Source organism: Vanellus vanellus (genome assembly GCF_965231255.1).
Source record: "Vanellus vanellus genome assembly, chromosome: 5".
NCBI lineage: Eukaryota > Metazoa > Chordata > Aves > Charadriiformes > Charadriidae > Vanellus > Vanellus vanellus.
The window spans coordinates 28,565,936-28,585,239 of record NC_138910.1 but is presented as its reverse complement, the minus strand read 5'-3'; the positions used below and the strand labels follow the sequence as shown (position 1 = coordinate 28,585,239).

At 41.0% G+C, this 19,304-nt stretch overlaps 1 protein-coding gene across 1 annotated transcript in view; it reads left to right on the top strand.

Moving 5' to 3' along the window:
* Nucleotides 1-19,304, top strand: part of PIKFYVE (phosphoinositide kinase, FYVE-type zinc finger containing) — a gene marked incomplete at both ends in the record, with an annotated part of 65,110 nt that overhangs the window by 27,563 nt on the left and 18,243 nt on the right. Inside the window, 13 exons of the mRNA XM_082483364.1 lie at nucleotides 1,824-1,886; nucleotides 3,847-3,976; nucleotides 4,326-4,506; nucleotides 5,766-5,840; nucleotides 6,500-6,607; nucleotides 8,434-8,574; nucleotides 9,272-9,398; nucleotides 10,858-12,044; nucleotides 13,561-13,661; nucleotides 14,814-14,885; nucleotides 16,505-16,676; nucleotides 18,035-18,213; nucleotides 18,681-18,794. Coding sequence (XP_082339490.1) covers nucleotides 1,824-1,886; nucleotides 3,847-3,976; nucleotides 4,326-4,506; nucleotides 5,766-5,840; nucleotides 6,500-6,607; nucleotides 8,434-8,574; nucleotides 9,272-9,398; nucleotides 10,858-12,044; nucleotides 13,561-13,661; nucleotides 14,814-14,885; nucleotides 16,505-16,676; nucleotides 18,035-18,213; nucleotides 18,681-18,794 — 2,650 coding nt within the window. The remainder of the gene's footprint in view (nucleotides 1-1,823; nucleotides 1,887-3,846; nucleotides 3,977-4,325; nucleotides 4,507-5,765; nucleotides 5,841-6,499; nucleotides 6,608-8,433; nucleotides 8,575-9,271; nucleotides 9,399-10,857; nucleotides 12,045-13,560; nucleotides 13,662-14,813; nucleotides 14,886-16,504; nucleotides 16,677-18,034; nucleotides 18,214-18,680; nucleotides 18,795-19,304) is intronic.

The following is a 19,304-nucleotide window of genomic DNA, read 5'->3' as shown; positions in this document are numbered from 1 at the left end:
TTTTTTTTTCCTTTGTTGTTTTGTTTTGCTGAAGCTGTTCGGGGGAGCTTGTAAGATAGTCTCTTGATAGCTAACTACTTGCAGACAAGGCTGCAAACTATGCTACAGAAACCTTCCCCCATCCCAACATTCTGTGACGCATGATGCATGTAGGGATGATGTGAGGTAAGAAATGTGTGTGTTAGCCACTCTCCCCATCTCAAATTCACACCTATGAGTGTGTTATTGGTCCAGTCTAGGAAGAGGTATGGTATCTTACCTTGTCAGGAACTTCCCCTGGGGCACAATTAGAAGCGAAGTTATAGGAGGAGAAGCGTTCCTGGTTTGGAGGTGCCACCTGTCTCTTTGTCCAGAGCATAACTAAGGTTAGCTTTCAGCTGGGGTTAACTCCTGGCTTGGCCATGCTAGTCAGGGATGTGTGTCAGACCTAATTTGAGTGTGTTCACCATAAGAGCTGCTGCCCTGAGGCTATTGCATGGTGGAGAGGGATGAAGGTGCTAGTATACATGTTCACGTGTAGGTACAGCATGACATGACTTTCTCTAAGTAGTCTTTGGGGCTGTGGATGAATGAATGCTGAGGGTGAACCAACTCTTATCAAGCAGTAGCTTGTTTGTAATGCTAAACTCTTCATCTAAGCAAGAGATGAAGTGAATCCGCAAATAACCATCAAGCTGCAAGGGAGGCTTGCAACTTCTCTTTGGTACATTGATCATCTATTGAGTATCTGTTTGCAAACTGGTCAACTGCAGACAAGCTCAGATTTTTAAATGGGTGGCGTGTAAGGGGTCTCTCGAGTGCTGCTGTTCAGAGTCTGGTGATTGATTGTGTCCTGTCAACTTTCTGTTGCTTTCTGTTGGTGTTGGAAAGCTGCCTGGCTTTGCATTCTGTTTGTGGCAGTAAGTCTGGACCGTTCTCAGGAAAGGTAATAAAGGGTTAGCTTCAGACTTTGGGTCATCATGCTGTATAAGCAATTCGGCTATTGTACAGTGGGAAAACAAAAACAATCTCTTTTTTTTTTTTTTTTTTTGTATAAGCAAGGAACCAACTAAAGGCTTGAGAAGCTAATGGCCTCTGGAGAAAACAAACTTTTTGTAGTCAGCCAGCCTGCATGAAAGATCAAGATCTAGCAAGCTAAACAAAATGTAGTAGGTAGAGCTTCATCCTATTTCCCATATGTAAAGTGATGTATAACTCTTGCTTTCCTTTGTTGCTGGGAGTCCATCTCTGTCAGCATGGATTCCTCAAAACACTAAAGCGTTTAAAATTATTTTAGACTTTCGACTTCTACCTCTTGAAAGGCAGACTGTCTTTTATTTCCTTCACTGTGTAAGATAAATCTTATGGCTGGTCTGTCCCTCAGTCTGAGATACTTCATTGCAGTGTGAGAGCAAAATGGCTTCTGAAGCTGCGTTTGCAAAGCAGAGTGAGAAGGCCATTCCCTGTCTGGACATTCCCATGGTGTCTGTTCACAGCTTAACACATTTGTATTTGGATCGAGAAAAGTGTGGTGTGGGTCAACTGGAAAAGCAAATTCTTAACTCCTAGTTCAGTCGTTGCTCATGTCTACTTTGTTTGTTTTGTTTCTTCACAGTAATAAGTACTATTTTCTTGTCATCTCAGAACTTTTTGATAGAACAAGAATGAGAGGATATTCTTGTCTTGACCACTCATCAAGCTGTTGCTAAATTGGTGACTAAACACTTAGATGAGTAATGCTGCTTCTTCTGGTGTGGGCGTGTACATTGTAATTATATGGGCGCACCAGTGTAACCTGTCATTTTTTTTGTCTCCGCCTATCTCCCTCTTCTCTCTTCTTTCAGAGTACTTGAATCCTGAAAACGGAGGGCAGCAGATGTTCTCTATAAGTGATGCTTTTATTAAAGGTAAGGAGAAACTTTAAATGTTGCTGTTGTGCGGTTTTAATATAATGATGAAAGCTCCTTAGTACTCCTTTAATAGGGCATTGACCCTTTAGAAACATTTACTTGACAGTAAATCTCAACTTATTTGTGGCAAAACTGATATATAAACTATAGTTTAACTTTTTTGAAGGCACTTTCAAGCTTAAATTTCCTTCACTTCTCGGATTTCTTCATTCAAAAGCACTCAAAGAAAAGCTTTTACTTTTTTTTTTTTTAAATAAGTGTAAGTGGCAAGTCAGTTCACAACTTCCCCACCCGCAAACTTATGTAACAGACACTGATTTTAACTTTCTGTGCAAACAAATGCAGATGTAATATGATTAAGTGCACTGCTTCTACAGAATATCTTTAAGCTTCATCTCTTAAATCTTTCTGGGTTTCCTGTCATCGCCACCACTGCCGCTACTGCTTCTGAAATGAAAGGCCATTGGATGCAGTTGTGAGTTTTAAAACTCTTCCAATATTGTAGCCAGGTGCACTTGTTAGCTTTTTTTCTACCAGGTAATTCTATTGGTTTTGGTGAGCTCTTAAGAGGAGCAAATAAGGGGGAAACCCCAGTGTCTGTGCAGTCAGGAAACGAAACTCTTTGATTAAACTGATGCTTAGTTTTTAACTGAGCTTTTGCAGGAGAAGGGAAAGGGGAAAAACCAATGTAACTTGTCTTAATTCTCTATGTGGCTAATTTTAGGTATGGAGCATCTAGAAGAAGTTAGTTGTTGTTTTTGGCATCTTTTTTCAATAGTCCTGCTCAGATTATTCTTGTATAAGGATTTTGCAGTTATATCGTGCGCTCTGAGGAGTTTTAAGCTTGATGAAAATTTATACACTGCTAGCCATTATGGAAACGGGGAAATTTATAACTTCCCTCTATAATGTCATAATACCTGTGTGGGAAATAACCTACTAACTCTATTAAAGCATAGAAAACTGCTGAAGTAGCCTGTAATCTTGGTACTGCAAAACGGAGAACAGTTCTAAGGAGTTACTACACAATATAGTGATTGAAAGTGACAGGCCCCCTCCAAGTGGGACCTGTCTTATCCTGTTGAAACATCCTTTCTGTTTCCAAAACCAGAAATGGCTATAGTTCATGCTGACATTTAGGATTTAAAAAAAAAAAAATGCATTCAGTGTATACAGCCTTTGTTGGCGTCCTGTTTATCATAGCAGAGAGATACCTGTGTATATGATGGTTAGGTGGATGGAGGTGAGAAGATGTGCTGAGATCTTTTGAAAAGCATGTGCCACTTTCTTGACAAAGATTCTTGAGAATTCTGTAGTGTTAAATACTGGGATGTAGGCTACATGAGCCAGCCTGCCGACAGCTCCCTCCGCACCTGAGCGGCAAAGAGATGGTGTGTGAGATCAGGGCTGCAAGTCACATAAAAGCTCAAAAGTCTGACATATGAATTGGTAGCATAGCATTTCTTTAAAATATGTTTGAGATGCACTAAACAAGGCCTTTACCAAGACATTCTTGATACTTGTGCTACAGCCTGAATGAAATAACTAGATCTTCTAATGCCACTTATATGTAGATGTCTTCAAAGCAGCGGCTTTTTGTGGATTGTTATGAATGTACATGACATTTGGATTTTGCTGCTTATTTACAGGCAAAACTGGGATATAAGATTTTTTTTCCATGTCTTAAAGAACTTGGTAACAATTCAATTCCAGAAGAGAAACCCGTCTGATCTGTACTGGCAGTATAAGTTTAGTAGCTCACTTTTCCTTTGTACACTCACTGCTGTTATACTCCATACTGTTTGCTGCTTCATGATACCACGATGTCTAGTTCAAACTCAGTATTTCAAGATGCTTAGGCTTATGTCTTAGTAAATTCTTTCCTTTTCAAAGTAACCTTTCAGAAAGACAGAGGCAGCTATGACCTATATTAACAAGGTTTGTTTGTCTCTTGCAGAGTCATTATTCAACAGGAGGGTGGAGGAAAAGTCCAAAGAACTCTTTTTCACACCCCTAGGCTGGCACCACAGCAATCTGGATCTGTTGAGAGAAGAGAATGGGGAGAAACAAGCCATGGAAAGGCTGCTGTAAGAAACATGTAGAAAAAGGAATTTGCATATCTGGAGTAACAATTCCTGAAGTCCTTATATTCCACCAACTTTCACTGGGACTTGATCTACAGTGGACAATACAAGGAACTAATTTGTATTAAGAAAATGGCATTTTTACAGTATAGTTTGATTGTTTGTTTCCCAGTGATTTTTATATATTTAGTACAGGATCAGAGTTGACTGTAGAAAGTTCTAGGCAGCTGTTCCTTCAGAGGACTTCCTGCGCTGTAAATGTTAAGAAATTTACTTCTGAAATGTGACTTCAACTTGTCACTGCTTTGTGTTTTTTCTCACAAGAAATCTATTTGTTTTGCCTTTTTTACAGGTCTGCTAATCACAACCACATGATGGCACTGCTTCAGCAGCTTCTGTACAATGAATCCCTGTCACTTTCCTGGAGGGATATCATTGTACCTGTGGTCTGCCAGGTAGTTCAAACTGTACGGCCTGATGTCAAGAACAGAGATGATGACATGGATATCCGCCAGTTTGTCCACATCAAAAAAGTAAGTTTCAGACAGTGAATGTAGCGAAACAAAAGGATGCAGCTTGCTGGCAGCACCCCTTGTTTGAAGAGAAGAGTCCCGTTCCCACTGCCCCCAGCATGTTCTGTAACTGGCCAACATGGCCTTTGGATAAGGTAAGGCTCTAGAAAGTTACACAGAAGGAATTTTGTGTCCTGTGAAAGGTGCTTTAATGCCCTGGAGCTGACCTCTTCTTTCAGGCTTTAGGCTGCAGAATGTAGCACAGGGTAACACCTCTGTAATCACTTGCTTCCTTTTTTGGTTTCTGCTGGTTTTCTGCTTGGATTGGAGATGTACTGAATGCTGGATAAGTAGCTCGCAGGACACTGTGTAGCAATATGTTGGCCTATAACTAACTATTATGGAGGATTGAACTCCTCCCATGCCAGGTACAATGACTTTCTTCAAGAGGAGAACTTAATTGTTATGGCATGGTGCATCCAGTTCTGCCAGATGGCCCAGTGCTGACATTGTCAAACTGTAAGGCTGGAGTTGTGGCATGTAGAGTTTCTTCTGAGAGGCTGATGTGAAACTAACATCCAAGGAGCTAGTGGCAGTGAGGTTCAAAGGCTCAGGTTTATTTTTCTTTAGCAAAATTCACCTCAGGAGGCCTCTTTTGTTTGGTAGCCTTGTAATACAGGAGGAAACCCGTATGGTTCTGGTGGTAGTTCTGTGGCATCTCTGCAGGCAGCATCAGTTGTTGCTGCCTCCTGAAACTCCAGTTCAAAGAGCAGATGTTCAGAGGTGAAAGCTCTTCGTAGCTGTCTGCTGTTTTCACATGCTGATAACAGAAACTTCCTCTGAAACATGTTATTCAGAAACCCATTTCATGTGATTAGTTGTGACAGGAGGCACACCAATCAAGTATTTGATGTGTTCAAATAGTAGGTGGAGGTTAGTTTGGTTTTCTCACTTCTTTTTGGTATATGCTTCCCACGGCCTATAGAAGTTATGTTCCCTTATTATCTTCCAGAGTGTACCCAGTTTAACAAATACATCTGTTAGGAGGAATGTAGGGATCCTGCAACTTAGTACGTATTTTCATGTTGTCCTCGGTTTGCCAGACTTTAAAGGAAAAGAGCTGTGCGTCCAGCATGATGGTGTCTGATCTTTCATCTGATAATTGAGGGTGTAGCTGAAGCTTGCACATCAGCTACAGTAGGTATTCTACATATTAGGTTTACTGCATTAGAAGTTATGGGAGTCTATGAAAGTTCTAAAAACGTTCTTTGCTTTATTAGATCCCTGGTGGAAAGAAATTTGACTCCATGGTGGTGAATGGATTTGTTTGCACTAAGAATGTTGCGCACAAAAAGGTAATGCGGGCTTGGTTAATCGAGTGCTGGTTGTAGTGCATGCTGAGGAAACAAGTGTGATGTGACTTCCTTTTTGTGTCATGAAGCTTCTCTCGCCACTCAGGAGGTTTGTGAGCTGTCTCTGGTTTGAGACCCTAAACAAGAACGGCTTTTAAAGCATTTCTTTTCCAAGCTGTTTTCTTTTAGCCTAGAGATTCTAGGGGGGAAAGCTTTCCTCATGCATGTATAGGAAAAACATCTTTCCCCCCCCTACCACCCTAGAAGGCATCTAATAATTACCCCAAGTTTTAGCCAGAAAAAAGCATTTGTGGTTCTGACTTCTGATTATATAGTAAAGTGAGCCTTTAAAGCAGCAGATAGATAGAATTGATCTGGATGGAGGCTCCAAAGTGTATTAAGATTTTGGGGTTCTTGAGGGTGACTGTAGAAACCTCTAGCATGGCACTCTTACTGGACAGTAGCTGTGAAATTCCAACAACTAGGTGTAACATCTTCATAAGAAGGAAGAATGTGTAGTTGGGTGTGCAGGGGGCACATAGCTGAGATGCTCTTTGCAGGGGAAAAAATAAAAATCAGTCATGAGAAGTCTGTTTTCTTTTCTTGTGTACTTTTTCCCTTCCAGGTGTTTGTATCTTTAACTATTTTTGTGTCTTTCTCAGATGAACTCTTGCTTAAAAAATCCCAAAATTCTTCTGCTGAAGTGCTCAATTGAGTACCTCTATCGAGAAGAAACAAAGTTTACCTGCATAGACCCTATAGTACTTCAGGTGAGAGCATGCTTTTGTTCTTGGTTAAAATTGCCTGAGGTCTAGTGATTCAAACAAAATGATCATTGATGCACATCTGGCTCTTTTCCAGTGTGTGAGGCAGAGTTGAGTGAGTGGGATTGCATAGCTTCTAGCAGCTAGCTAAGAAAGCTACTGCAGTTAATACCGTACAAACTTGTAGTCTTGTGCTGAGGGGTTTTGTTATCAAGTTACCTGTACTGAGAGTGATCTTATGATCCTCGCAATTAAATGCAGCGTTTTGGAAAATGCATTTGTTTTTAATGATACACCATATAAGGAACATACAGTTCAGAAAGTCAGAGCTAGATATGGTTTAGGTGCACGAAGAAGTATTAGTAAAGTTAGTGTAGGTGATGATTAGGTTGCACCCATGTTATTTCTTGTCAGGCTTGGAAAAAATGGGACAACAAGCAACCTAATGAAGTGCTGAACTACAAAATATCACTTTGGAACAGGTGCCCTGCCCCCATGAGCAAGGAGGTGCCTTAAGTAAGAAAACAACAAAATGGATAGCCCTTTTCTTTAACACACTACATTCCTGCCTGAGAATCAGTCTTCAGGTGTTTGCCAGGGTACTCATAATAAGGGTATTTGGTGCCCTACTGAGCTTGGGCCATAATGTTTGTTTCTGTATTTGACTGTTTCCTTATCATGTGCATTTAAGACCACTTCTGTTGGTGATTAGTAGACAAGATTACAGGTATGAAAGCTTTAGTAATAAAACTTGTCTCTGCCTAATCAGTTGGTTTTCTAGTAAAAGCTTAAACTGAGACCTGTCCTTTGTCTGAATGGGCTGGAAGTATCTACTGTACTTTCTAAATACTGGTCTCTGATTATTTCGGTGTCTGCTTCAGAACTTGGTCGTAACTATTTGTGTATCTGCATTAAAGTCCTATAGGACAGAAAATACTACAGAAATACTAGTTAAATTCTAAAGGTTAGCTTCTAGCCAAAGTTTTATCTTTGCTACGCTAACATTTGTGTTCTGAGGAGCTGGCAAACTGCTTTTGTGGTGTCTTTCTCTTGCACAAAACTTAAAACCTCACTATTGTGAGTTGCGATAACACAATTGAGGAATACCTGGCTTGGGAAGCTGTATCCTCCCTCTAGCAGTGTAGGCCTTTAGTTCTGATAGACTTGCAGCTCTGCTTTTTGTTTCTGTGCATGGTAATAAAAGTGTCGGGGGGGCGATGGTGAGAGGAAGTCAGAAGGTGGTCATGGTTAAAGAGCAATTTTGCAGTGCACAGCATTTGGAATCCCACTCCAGAAGCACTCCCCAAGTACAGATTTAGGGACTGAGGCTCTGTGTGTAGGCTTGCAAAGGCATAGAGCACTGGTATAGTTTTTGTGAATGGAAGTGTCTGGGTGCCAGCAGTCAACATTAGCATGTCTCTGAAGGTAGAGAACATAATATTGCAAACAGCTTTGGGTTAGGTTGCTCTAATTCTATTTGAACATAAAGCCTTTTTCCATGTAAAGATGTAAGGTGCACATATATATGTGTGTGTGTATATATATATATATGTTTGGGTTCTGCTGCAAGTCTCTTGAGACTGTCACTGGACTATAGCCTTATGTGCAATTAGTGCATATAACAAATTACTCATAAACTGGGCGTTGTGCTGTGGGGGGTGGGGAAACATGCACATCAGGCAACTGATGGTGCTTCCTGGATATCTGGTTTCCCTGTTTTGTAGGAAAGGTTGGTATATAAATGAGAGAGAAAGTAATATTAAGCATTTAAGTGGGTTTTACTTCAGATGGGTTTGCAGTAGTTAACTGCCATGCTTTGTTCCTGTCTGCAGGAAAGGGAGTTCTTGAAGAACTATGTACAGCGGATCGTTGATGTCAGGCCTAATTTGGTCCTTGTTGAGAAGACTGTGTCCCGAATTGCCCAGGACATGCTCTTAGAGCATGGTATCACTCTGGTCATTAATGTGAAGCCGGTGAGCATTTACTGTCAGAGTCAGACCTTGTGGTGGATCTCTGTAACTTCACCTTAAAGCAAGCTCCCTGGAGAAAGCAGAGTTGTCTTATTTTCTCCTTTAACCAAATCTGGGCTTTTTTTTAATGGTACTTCTCTTACAAGAAGGCAAGACAGTCAAACCTAGAGAGTAACTTTTCCTCAGCTCTTCACAGCTATTCTGCTGTGTCCTTGCTTGGTAGGTGCTTGTACTCTGGCTTTGTTCTAGTTAACTGACTACTATTTGTAGCAAATCCTGTGTGGGTCCCCTGAGAGCTTCTCTGTCCCTGTGAGGCACGGTACAGACAGCCAAGCAGAGAGGGGCTGTGGGAGCTGGCTGAGCTCCTGATAGCTAGCGCTATGCTGACTGCATTGTACCTCCTGGAACTCTTTTCACTTCAACAGATCCAGATATCTACAAGCAAGGGCACAATCTTACCTCTCACCAGGAATATTTACCCAACTGCTTTTCTAAAATTCTTGTATATTGTGGTTGTGTGTTTGTGTGACTGGGTTTAACCCAGAGTTTGCGTCTCAGTGAGAAGTTTACTGGATCACACTGGCTTTTTTTTTTTTTTTTTTTTTTTTTTTCTTCTTTTTAAGAGCAAGCTAAGGATGCTAGTGTCCTCTTTGTACTATAGATTCTTTGTAGATTCTTACTGTTCTTTCCACTTTTACAGCAAGTGTTAGACCGGGTAAGTCGAATGACCCAGGGAGACTTAGTGATGTCAATGGATCAACTGTTGACCAAACCACGTTTGGGAACCTGTCATAAATTTTATATGCAAGTTTTTCAGTTGCCCAACGGTGAGTAAAGCTTGATGTGTCTTAGCTTGTGTGTGTGAAAGGATAAATGCTTTGCTCCTCAACTAGATCTGAGCTGTTGGGTGCTTTGTGTGATCAAGTATTATCCTTCCTACTAATTTTTCTTTACTTCTGTTACATTTTGGAACTACAGACTGGCTGTGGACACAAAAGCATGATCTTACTAAGAAGAGACACAGTAGATCTTAGATTGGCTTCTTCTTTCCAAACTGTTTTTTCTCTTCCCACCACCTGGAGTTTGTCTAGTCCAACTTTCTGTTCAAAACACGAAGCATTAATTTCAATGCAGGATCAGATTTCTCAGGGCTTTGTCAGCCACCTGTTGAAAATATTGCAGAACAGAGATTTCATAGCCTGTCTGGGCACCTGTTCAGTTGCTTAACCATCCTCACCATAAAGAACTTTTCTACATAGAAACCGAGAGTCATAGAACAGCCTGGATTAGAAGGGACCTTGAAAGATCATCTGGTCCAATGTTAAGGCATCCAATCAAAATTTGCCTTGTTGCAATTTGTGCACACTGCCCTTGTCCAGTCATTGTGCACTTTTGAGAAATCAGATTCCTTCTTCTCTGCAACCTACTTCAGGCAGCGAAAGTCTGCAAAGGAAGAAATCATAGAATCGTAGAATGGTTTAGGTTGGAAGGGACCTTGAAGATCATCAAGTTCCAACCCCCCTGCCATAGGCAGGGACACCTCCCACCAGACCAGGTTGCCCAAGGCCACATCCAGTCTGGCCTTGAACGCATCCAGGGATGAGGCCTCAACAACTTCTCTGGGCAACCTTTCCCAGTGCCTTACCACCCTCAAAGTGAAAAATTTCTTCCTAATGTTTAATCTAAACCTGCCCTCTTCCAGTTTAAAGCCATTCCCCCTTGTCCTATCACTACATACCCTAGTAAAAAGTCCTTCCCCAGCTCTCCTGTAGGTCCCCTTTAGGTACTGGAAGGCCGCAATAAGGTCTCCCTTATGTTGCTTGACAGTGGTGCTGGCACACACAAATGCTGTTGATGCTAATCATTGTGGAGATGCAGTCTTTGCATCTCTTCCACTTCCCATGCCCCCTTCAGCCTTTAAATTACACTCACAATCTTGTAGGATTTTGACTTGTAAGTGTGAGCAAATATGCCTGGGAGGATAGTGGTTCTTTTGCTTCACTGCTGCAGAGTCTACAGTGATCTTGGAATACACTGTTTAGGCCAACATGTTCCATGTGGCCTTCACTTGGCCATCGCTTTTGATGACTTGTTTTACAAAACAGGAGAAATTCTATAGCAAGTGCTGGTTTTGCTTGCAAAATTAAATTATTTCAGTACAGTGATGTGAATTTCTGCAGCTGGATTGTACTGTTACTTGCTCTTAACTTCTATTTCGGTGTGTGAGATACCTAAAAGCAGGTTAACTGTAGTTGTCATCCCTGTGGTTTTCTTTGTTTCTTCTAGATCAGACAAAAACCTTGATGTTCTTTGAAGGGTGTCCCCAGCACCTGGGTTGCACTATCAAGTTGTGTGGTGCTGCGGAATATGAGCTGGCCCGTGTGAAGGAGATCTTGATCTTCATGGTCTGTGTGGCTTATCATTCCCAGCTGGAAATCTCTTTCCTTATGGATGAGTTTGCCATGCCCCCTACTCTGACCAAAAACACCTCCTTTCACTCCCTTATTGAGGAACCAGGAGATGAAAACGAACAACAGAACCTCTTCAATGGCGAGGATTTCAGCACAGCAGTCAGAGATGTTGAACTATCCTCTGAAAAGCTGCCTGTAATCTCTGAGTCAGCGTGCTCTGATGAGGTCAGCTTGCTTGAACAAAGAGGTTTATTTGAGAGAGGTGACCAAGAGAACAGTCAACTGGAAAAGGCGTCCTCAAAACAGCAAGAGCACCACAAAGTGGAGTCACCATTTCCAGTGTTCAACTCTGTACCTCCTGTAATACCTGAAACATCCCTGCTGCCGCTCCATGGCATGGACCAGCACTTGGTTGCTCTGGATAGCCAGACACTAGAACCTATTCAACAGGCAAATGATCTGCAGGAGTCCAAGAGTCAGATGAGAGTCTTCAGAGACCCTCTCCAGGATGATACTGGTTTATATGTCACGGAAGAGGTAACTTCTTCTGAGGATCGTCTCAAGACTTACTCTGCAGCATTTAAGCAGGAGTTGAAAGATGTCATTCTCTGTATTTCTCCTGTAATGGTGTTCCGTGAACCATTTCTTTTGACTGAAAAAGGCATGAGGTGCCCTGCCCGGGAATACTTCCCTGAGCAAGTTTATTGGTCTCCTCTCCTCAATAAGGAATACAAGGAGTTAGAGAGCAGAAGGAAGAGACAATTATTGCGGGATCTCTCTGGACTACAAGGGATGAATGGGAGTATCCAAGCCAAGGCTATCCAAATCTTACCTTCTCATGAGTTAGTTAATACTAGAATAGCAGAACATCTAGGTGATAGCCAGAGCTTAGCCAGAATGCTGGCTGACTATCGGGCCAGAGGAGGAAGGATACTACAGAAAAGTACAGATCCTTTTTCCCAAAGTAAGGATGTGTCTAGTGTCCCTACTGGAAAAACTGGGTGCAGAATTGAGGAAGATGAGAAGGGACTGGCTCAGAGTGAATCCTCGTGGTCTAATAAGGTAAGATTCAAAGCTATGTCACTGAAAAGCTAGATTACATCAGTTTCTCCTGGTAATACAGAAGGTGTATATATTAAATGTTAAACCAGAGTTGGTTTGTTTGGTTTTTTGTGACTGAGTCAAACCTGAATGTTAGATTGCAGTGCTCTGGGCACTTAAACGAGTCAATATAACCAGGGACTATGTGGATATACGAAAGCAGAATTAAGAGACTGACTGCAAAATTTCACTAAGAAGGGAGGAGGTTGTGAGACTACTTTCTGAGAAAGGCACCAAGTCAGCCAAGAATCAGTGTGTTACATTGCCTGTTCAACTCATCTGTACATGACTGACTTCTGAAAATGAGTCCGTGAAGGGAGAGTAAACTTAGAGAAGAAGACATGGTACTTAAGGACATGGTTTAGTAGTGGTTTTGGCAGTGTTAGGTTGATGGTTGAACTTGATGATCTTAAAGGTCCCTTCAACCTGGATGATTCTATGATTCTGTGAAGCTGAGCTTTCTTGCTGCTTGTATTGGGGATTTCTTAAAGTGTAGTATTTTCATCTTCAGAGGGCTTAATGTCATGGAAGTAGTGGTAGGCTATGATTACATTAAAGTATTTGACTGTAAAAGTTTGGGTGATCTGAAGAAATGTGAGAATCTCATAACTGAGGGAGGGGAATCATTGAAATTTCAAAGCAAGGCAGTATGCCATTGTAATCAAAATATTTAAAGTTTTGGGAAACTGCCATGAAAGCAACTAACTTGTATCAGAGGAAAAGGATCTTGGGACTTTCTTGAACTGGAAGCTGTTCAGGAAAAATGTCTATGAACAAGAGTAGCAGAACTGATCTCTTGAAATAGTCAAGCATTTTCGTCCCTGAGCCAATCAGTTCATGAATAGAAGTCACTTCTTAATTGGTGCTTAAATGTAAATCTGTGTAGCTTCACAGGCCATAATCTTACTAACTGTAAGACTAGCCCTTGCTCTGGATCAGACTGGTTGATGCTGTTTTAAATTTATTCAGTGACCAAAGAAAAGTATTTGGTAACTTCATAGTTCTGTAGGGCGTGGAAGGGGAAACAGCTCCATTCCAGCAGCAGCGTGGTAACCCTTTTCACAGAGGACAGAAAGTTTGAAGTCTTTCTATGGCCTGAATGAGTAATTGAGTTATTATATTGGCAGAGTTTTGACTCCAAGGTGTCCTAAACTGTACAGTGCTTTGGAGACTCTGGATGTTTGTCTTGGGGCTTTTGTTGTTTTCTGTTTCCCTTAGCTTCCTTTTCACAGAAACACAGGCATGTGCATTAGTTTTGTTATGCATATTAGTTATGATGGTCTAAAAATGTCAGTTAGCAATTATACATGGTAAAAGTCTACTTGAAGCTCAGAGATATTGCAAGGTTAATCTCTATAAAAGGAGCGAGCAGAGACTCATCTGTAAATAAAACTACTAGAATAGAATTTTGTCACCAGGAGTTGTGTGTGGATGGAAGTGTCTGTAACCAGTAAATAAGTTGTTTTCTCTCTACCAGGTGGATTGCCTGAGTCCAGTAAACCATCAGAGGCTCTGTGTTCTCTTCAGTAGCTCTTCTGCTCAGTCCAGCAATGCTCCAAGTGCCTGTGTTAGCCCCTGGTATGAAAACTACTCCTCTACAGCTTGTATAGTTGATATCTGTTTTCCTAAATCAAGGTCAGTGCTTGCCTCATAGCAATATTTGTTTGAGGAGTCCTTGGTAGGTTGTGCCCATCCTGTAACAGGAACTGTTGCCAAAAGAATTTTGCCTTGCCCTGTTCAGGTGGATCCAGAGTGGCATCATGTAGCCTTTGTGGTCCCCAAGGCATGAATGAGAAAGCCCAGCCTAAAATGAAATGCTTTAGTTGGTCTTTTCGCTTCAGAGTAACATATGTGGGGGGAGGGCACTGCATGCAGTCTTGTGGGGAAGAGTTAGTGTATATAAACACAGAAAAATGCCCAAGCTCAAAAGAATCTCAGAGTTCTTCTAGATTGTATTATCTGAGAGTGGCATTCAAATATATTGCTATCTTTTCTCATATTATAGTCAGTGGTGTTAAGAACTTTAACTGTATTTCCAGCTTAGGACACTGTAATTTAACTGTGTGCAACTTATGACACCCTTCTTGCCCTACTAAACAGGACAGGTCTTGGTGTTTCATCAGGTGAAAATAGAGATGACTCCCTTACAGGAAAAGGTCTAGATTTCCTGTAAATGATTAGGAATAAACCAAAGAAGGTGATAAGCTCACTAAACAGCAGCAATAAGAGGATGTAAATTACTGATATTAGAGATGTAAGTCCCAGTTTGTGTCACAATTCAGACATGTTTTAAGTGGCTTGGTCAACTCAGGTTCTGAGAAAACAGAAGTTGCTATTAAATCTTCTAGAAGAATAAGGTTTTCATTGGGCTTTTTTTTATCTTCTGGATGTACCCTTTTTGTAACTGTTTAAATGTTAGTGTTTGAGGCTTCAAGCTGTCTAGACTTCTGTGCCTAGATATTCTTGAACATGATCTTCAAAAGTGCGGTTGAATTGTATTCAACTTTCAAATGTTAAGTTTTAAGTTGTTCTAGTCGGACTCTGATCTTATTATTAGCAAACTTGACAGCAGGGGTCTAGGAAGGATAGCCAAGAGGAAAATAAGCCTTTGAAGGTATACAGGGCTGAAAACGAGCCAGCAGTGTGGGTGTATATCTGGGCACCAAAAGGCCATTGCACAGCTAACAGGTGCAGCAACCACCCTCTAAAGCTTTTCTTTCTCTGCTTTAGGATTGTGACCATGGAGTTCTATGGGAAAAATGACCTGACTCTAGGTATTTTTCTGGAGCGCTACTGTTTCAGGTGAGGAGGAACTTATTCTAAATCTCATTTTAAACAAAAACTTTTGATAACTTTGTGAAGTTGACCTGCCGCACTCTTCACAGGAAGTACAATCTATGCGCTTAGGAGAATAGCATGCAAGTCCACAGAGCCGGTTGTGTCCTAGTACAGGTTACCACTTAAATCTATTGCTTCCTTCGCTTTATTATTATTAAGTAGTGAAACAGGAACTGGATTTAATAATTCACTTACTCATGCTCACTTTTTACAAGCAAATACATCCACTGCCTTCCTGCTTCAGCCCTGTCCCTCTTATTTCCTTTAATGAGGAAGTAGAACAGAGTGCAAAACAAGACTTACAAGTTCATAAGGACAAAGGTGTTCACTTAGCACTTTCTTGTAACAATTAGGGCTCTAAAGGTCCTAGTTAAGAGTCTGAGCATGTATTCCAAATGGCTGTTTTTCAAGACAAGCAGCTGTCCTAATCACAGCTTTCTGAGGTTCCTATTCGAACTGTCATATAAGCTCTGGAAAAAATCCTACTCTTCTAGTGTTATCTCAACATCTCGGAGTAAGGCTTTGTCATATCTGCAAGGTGGCTAATATGAATGGTACAGAACACTTTTAGTCCTTGCAAAGTGCTGTGTAATTTATTTCAACTGACAGAGGTGCAAGTTGTTATGTTTCAGTAATAACCAGTGCAGCCAGAACCACATACAGAGTCTCAGCAGGCTGTGAAGCTGGATGGGTAGCCTGTGACTCCTCGAAAGACAAGCTTACTCTGTTCTCTCCATTGACTACTTGTAGTGGCAAAATGTTTTTAATGTTTTTAATGTTCAGCCTTCTGTGGAGGAACAAGTTTTTTTCCTTGTGCTGATCAGTGAGGAGGAGGAGGAGATTAGTTGCCCCTTTTAGCTTCTTGTTTTTCTCTGCTGACTAGCTAGTGTGTGTTGAAGTGAATGCTTCTCAATCTCTGTAGGTTCAGTAATTATTTTTGTTTTCATATGAGCAAGGAGGATCTCGGCTTTTTTAGTCTCTTTCTGTTTTTGAAGAATTCCCTATTTCACTTTCATACCTAAACAATTCAACTTTTATTTTTCTGATGTCAGTCTCTCTTCCCTGACTTAAGAGACCCATCCAAAGAGAGGGCACAAGTTTTTCTGTTCAAAGAGGTTACATAGCACTATTTTGCTCACTTCTTCCTTCAGGAGCTGAAACATTACCATTTTGAAGGCTCTTTGGCACATCTTTGTCCTCAGCAGCCTTTGCTCTGGTACACTGCCAAAGTGGCCATCTAATTTGGTGTCAAGCGCTTCCAGGTGTTTGATCCATATTTTGTGGTCCATATGGAATATGTTGGTAGAAAGTGATTCATTGTAAAAGGACTGATAGCAACCAATATTCTGTCACTGCTTTTGGTACCTATACAGCCATTGCTGGCAAGGGAACTTTCCTACATGCTATTTCTAAATGAGTACAATTCACTATGCAGAAACAGCCTTCACTAAAGGCTTAGGAAACTTTTACAGTAAAGATAAATAGTGCTGTGATATTAAAAGGTATATTAGATTTGTTGAATCAGTTCTTTAGCTGTGACTAGCATACGATCATTCATAAGTGTTTCTGTTTCTCTCTGTAAGGCCTTCCTACCAGTGCCCCAGCATGTTCTGTGAAACACCAATGGTGCACCACATTCGTCGCTTTGTTCATGGGCAAGGCTGTGTGCAAATTGTGTTGAAGGAGCTGGACTCCCCGGTCCCTGGGTACCAGCACACCATTCTTACTTACTCCTGGTGTAGACTGTGCAAACAGGTAAGGATTTCAGAATCATTGCTATTCCAATTTAGTATACCTGTTGTGACTGGCCTTGTACAGAAAGGCTGCATTTTTGAGAAAATGCTCATCCCTGGAGCTATGGCTAAACTAGCAGAAAACCTGTTACCGATACAGATGTTCCCACGTATCTACAAATCCCTCTTTTGGAATTGGGGCTGTTGAAGGTGGAACAGCTTGTGTGAGGTGGTCCTGTTGGAAAGTGTCAAACCTGGCTCTAAGAGGATAGGTTTAAGTGGAGTTGATGTATTGCTGGAAACTAATTTCTGACACATGGAAAAAACAGTTGTCCTCTTAAAGGTGAAGAGCATGATCCCTTCCCTGCAGTGAATCAATATGAGCATCAAAAGAATGTATGTATGGGGAAGGGCAAACACAGACCTACTGGATTAGTAATTGGCTAAAACCACTTGGTATTCTTTGATCTGCTGTGGACAGGACAGTCCGCATTGCATCAATGTGATGTCTAGACTTCCTTCAGTCATTACAAAGTAAGTAAAATCTTCATTAGAGGAATGAGATATAGCTTTAAAAAAACCACAAGATAGTAAGTTGTGTGTTCTCTGAAACTTGTTCTGTAATTTAGCTAAGAAAACATTACCAACTGGATACTCATCTCTAGCTAAACATTGTAAACCTTAAGAGCCTTCAAAGTGATGAGAATAAAACTTAATTAAAAAAGATTTGTGCAGTGCCTGAAATATGAAACATCTCAATTACCCCTGTGGATGACTCAATTCACCTACTTACGCTGGCTTAAACATGGGTGTTGGATTTAAAGATACCTGGAGGAAATTAATATAATTGCTGAAGGCAAGCCCTGCGCTGCTGTGTATACACCTGTTCTATAACCTTTTATTTCTGTGTACTCATGTAAACACTAATACGTTTGTGGCTATTAAGTATGTATAAACCAGTGACTACTCTAAGCTTGCAAGCACTGCTGAAGCTGAAAGACACTGCAAAGCAATACCAATGTACTTGTAGCTGAAGAATCACCAGGGAAAAAGTATACGATGAAACCACTGCTGTTGACTGGGTTGCTGGAAATTGTCTCTATGCAGAGAAGTAGCATCCCAGATATAAGCTTCTGTGAAGTATATGTTTGCACTCCCCCAACCTAGCACCTGTGGTCATCATCATCAACTAGCAGTTTGTCAGATTTATAGTAACTGCTTGTTGGCCTTAGCTTTGCATAAATGCTGTCTTTGTCGTTTAGCATGTTTCAGGGTCATGGGTGCTTTTGATACTAGAAATACTAGATTGCTGTCTAGGTTAGACTGTGCTTACTCTTGGTTGAAGGATGAAATTAAGACACTTGGCTTTCAATTTTTCAGGTGACGCCGGTTGTTCCCCTTTCCAATGATTCTTGGTCTATGTCTTTCGCAAAATACCTTGAGCTGAGATTCTATGGGCACCAGTACACTCGAAGGGCCAATGCAGAGCCTTGTGGTCATTCCATTCACCATGACTATCACCAGTATTTTTCCTATAATCAGATGGTGGCATCTTTCAGGTGAGGTCCACTGCTAAAAAATTCCTTCTCTCTCTAGTACTCTGTGAAGCATATCGCTCTAGTAAGGATTCATCAGATCTGTCCTTTGCTTTCAGTACAGCATAACTGCTTTATAACCACAAGTGTAGGATTACGTATTGGCTTGCAGAGGGCATTGGGTGCTGTCATTGTCCTGGGTGGGGTGGGCAACGTTCCTAAGAATGGATGACTCCAGTTCATGATGCAGAAGGGAAACACTTTTCCCTGTCTAACCTCAAAAAATTCCAGAGTTTTGTATTTGCAACATGATCTGTGACTTTACTTTTGCCTAGGAAATAGTAAATAAACAGGATGTTATTGCTAAAAGTAACTAAGCCCTGGACATGTTGACAGTGCCCCTTTTCACATAAGGGCTACAAACCACAATATGGTGTAGAATTAGTGCTATGTGGGTAGAATTATTAATAGCTGTCGTATTGCCATCTCAGCTACTCTCCAATCCGGCTGCTTGAAGTATGTGTCCCACTCCCCAAGATCTACATCAAACGGCAGGCTCCGTCAAAGGTTACTATTTTGCAAGATCTCAAGGATTTCTCTCAAAAGTAAGCTTTGGTTTTAATGCCTTCCTCACCTTATTTATATTTTGGACTTCTATTAGCAGAACACAAACCCATTTTTTCTAGTATAGCTAATACTTGCTAAATATTCATTATTTAATAGAAAAGTGGTGGTTTTAAACATATTTACATGTACATATATTTCTAAGGGAGAGTGGTATTGGAATCCCCTTTATTGCCTTTACCTGCTCTGTCTGTACTGATCTCTCACCTTTTCAACTGGCGGCAATTCAGCTTAAACATTGCCAGTAGAAACTAAGATTCTTGTCTTCCTCCGTCCCTGAATGTTGCAGTGATATTTGAGTGATGTTTCTGAAAGATGTTGCCAAGTAGCCACTGAAAGGTTGACCATCAGCTGGTGTCTGAAACGTCACCTTTTCTTACGAAATACCTTCTTAGCACAGCTAAAGTATCTCTAATTCCTCCCTCTGGTACTAAGAATAAAACAGAGGAGGTGGTCCTAGAAGGCTTAATCGGAAAACTGCAGGTAACATT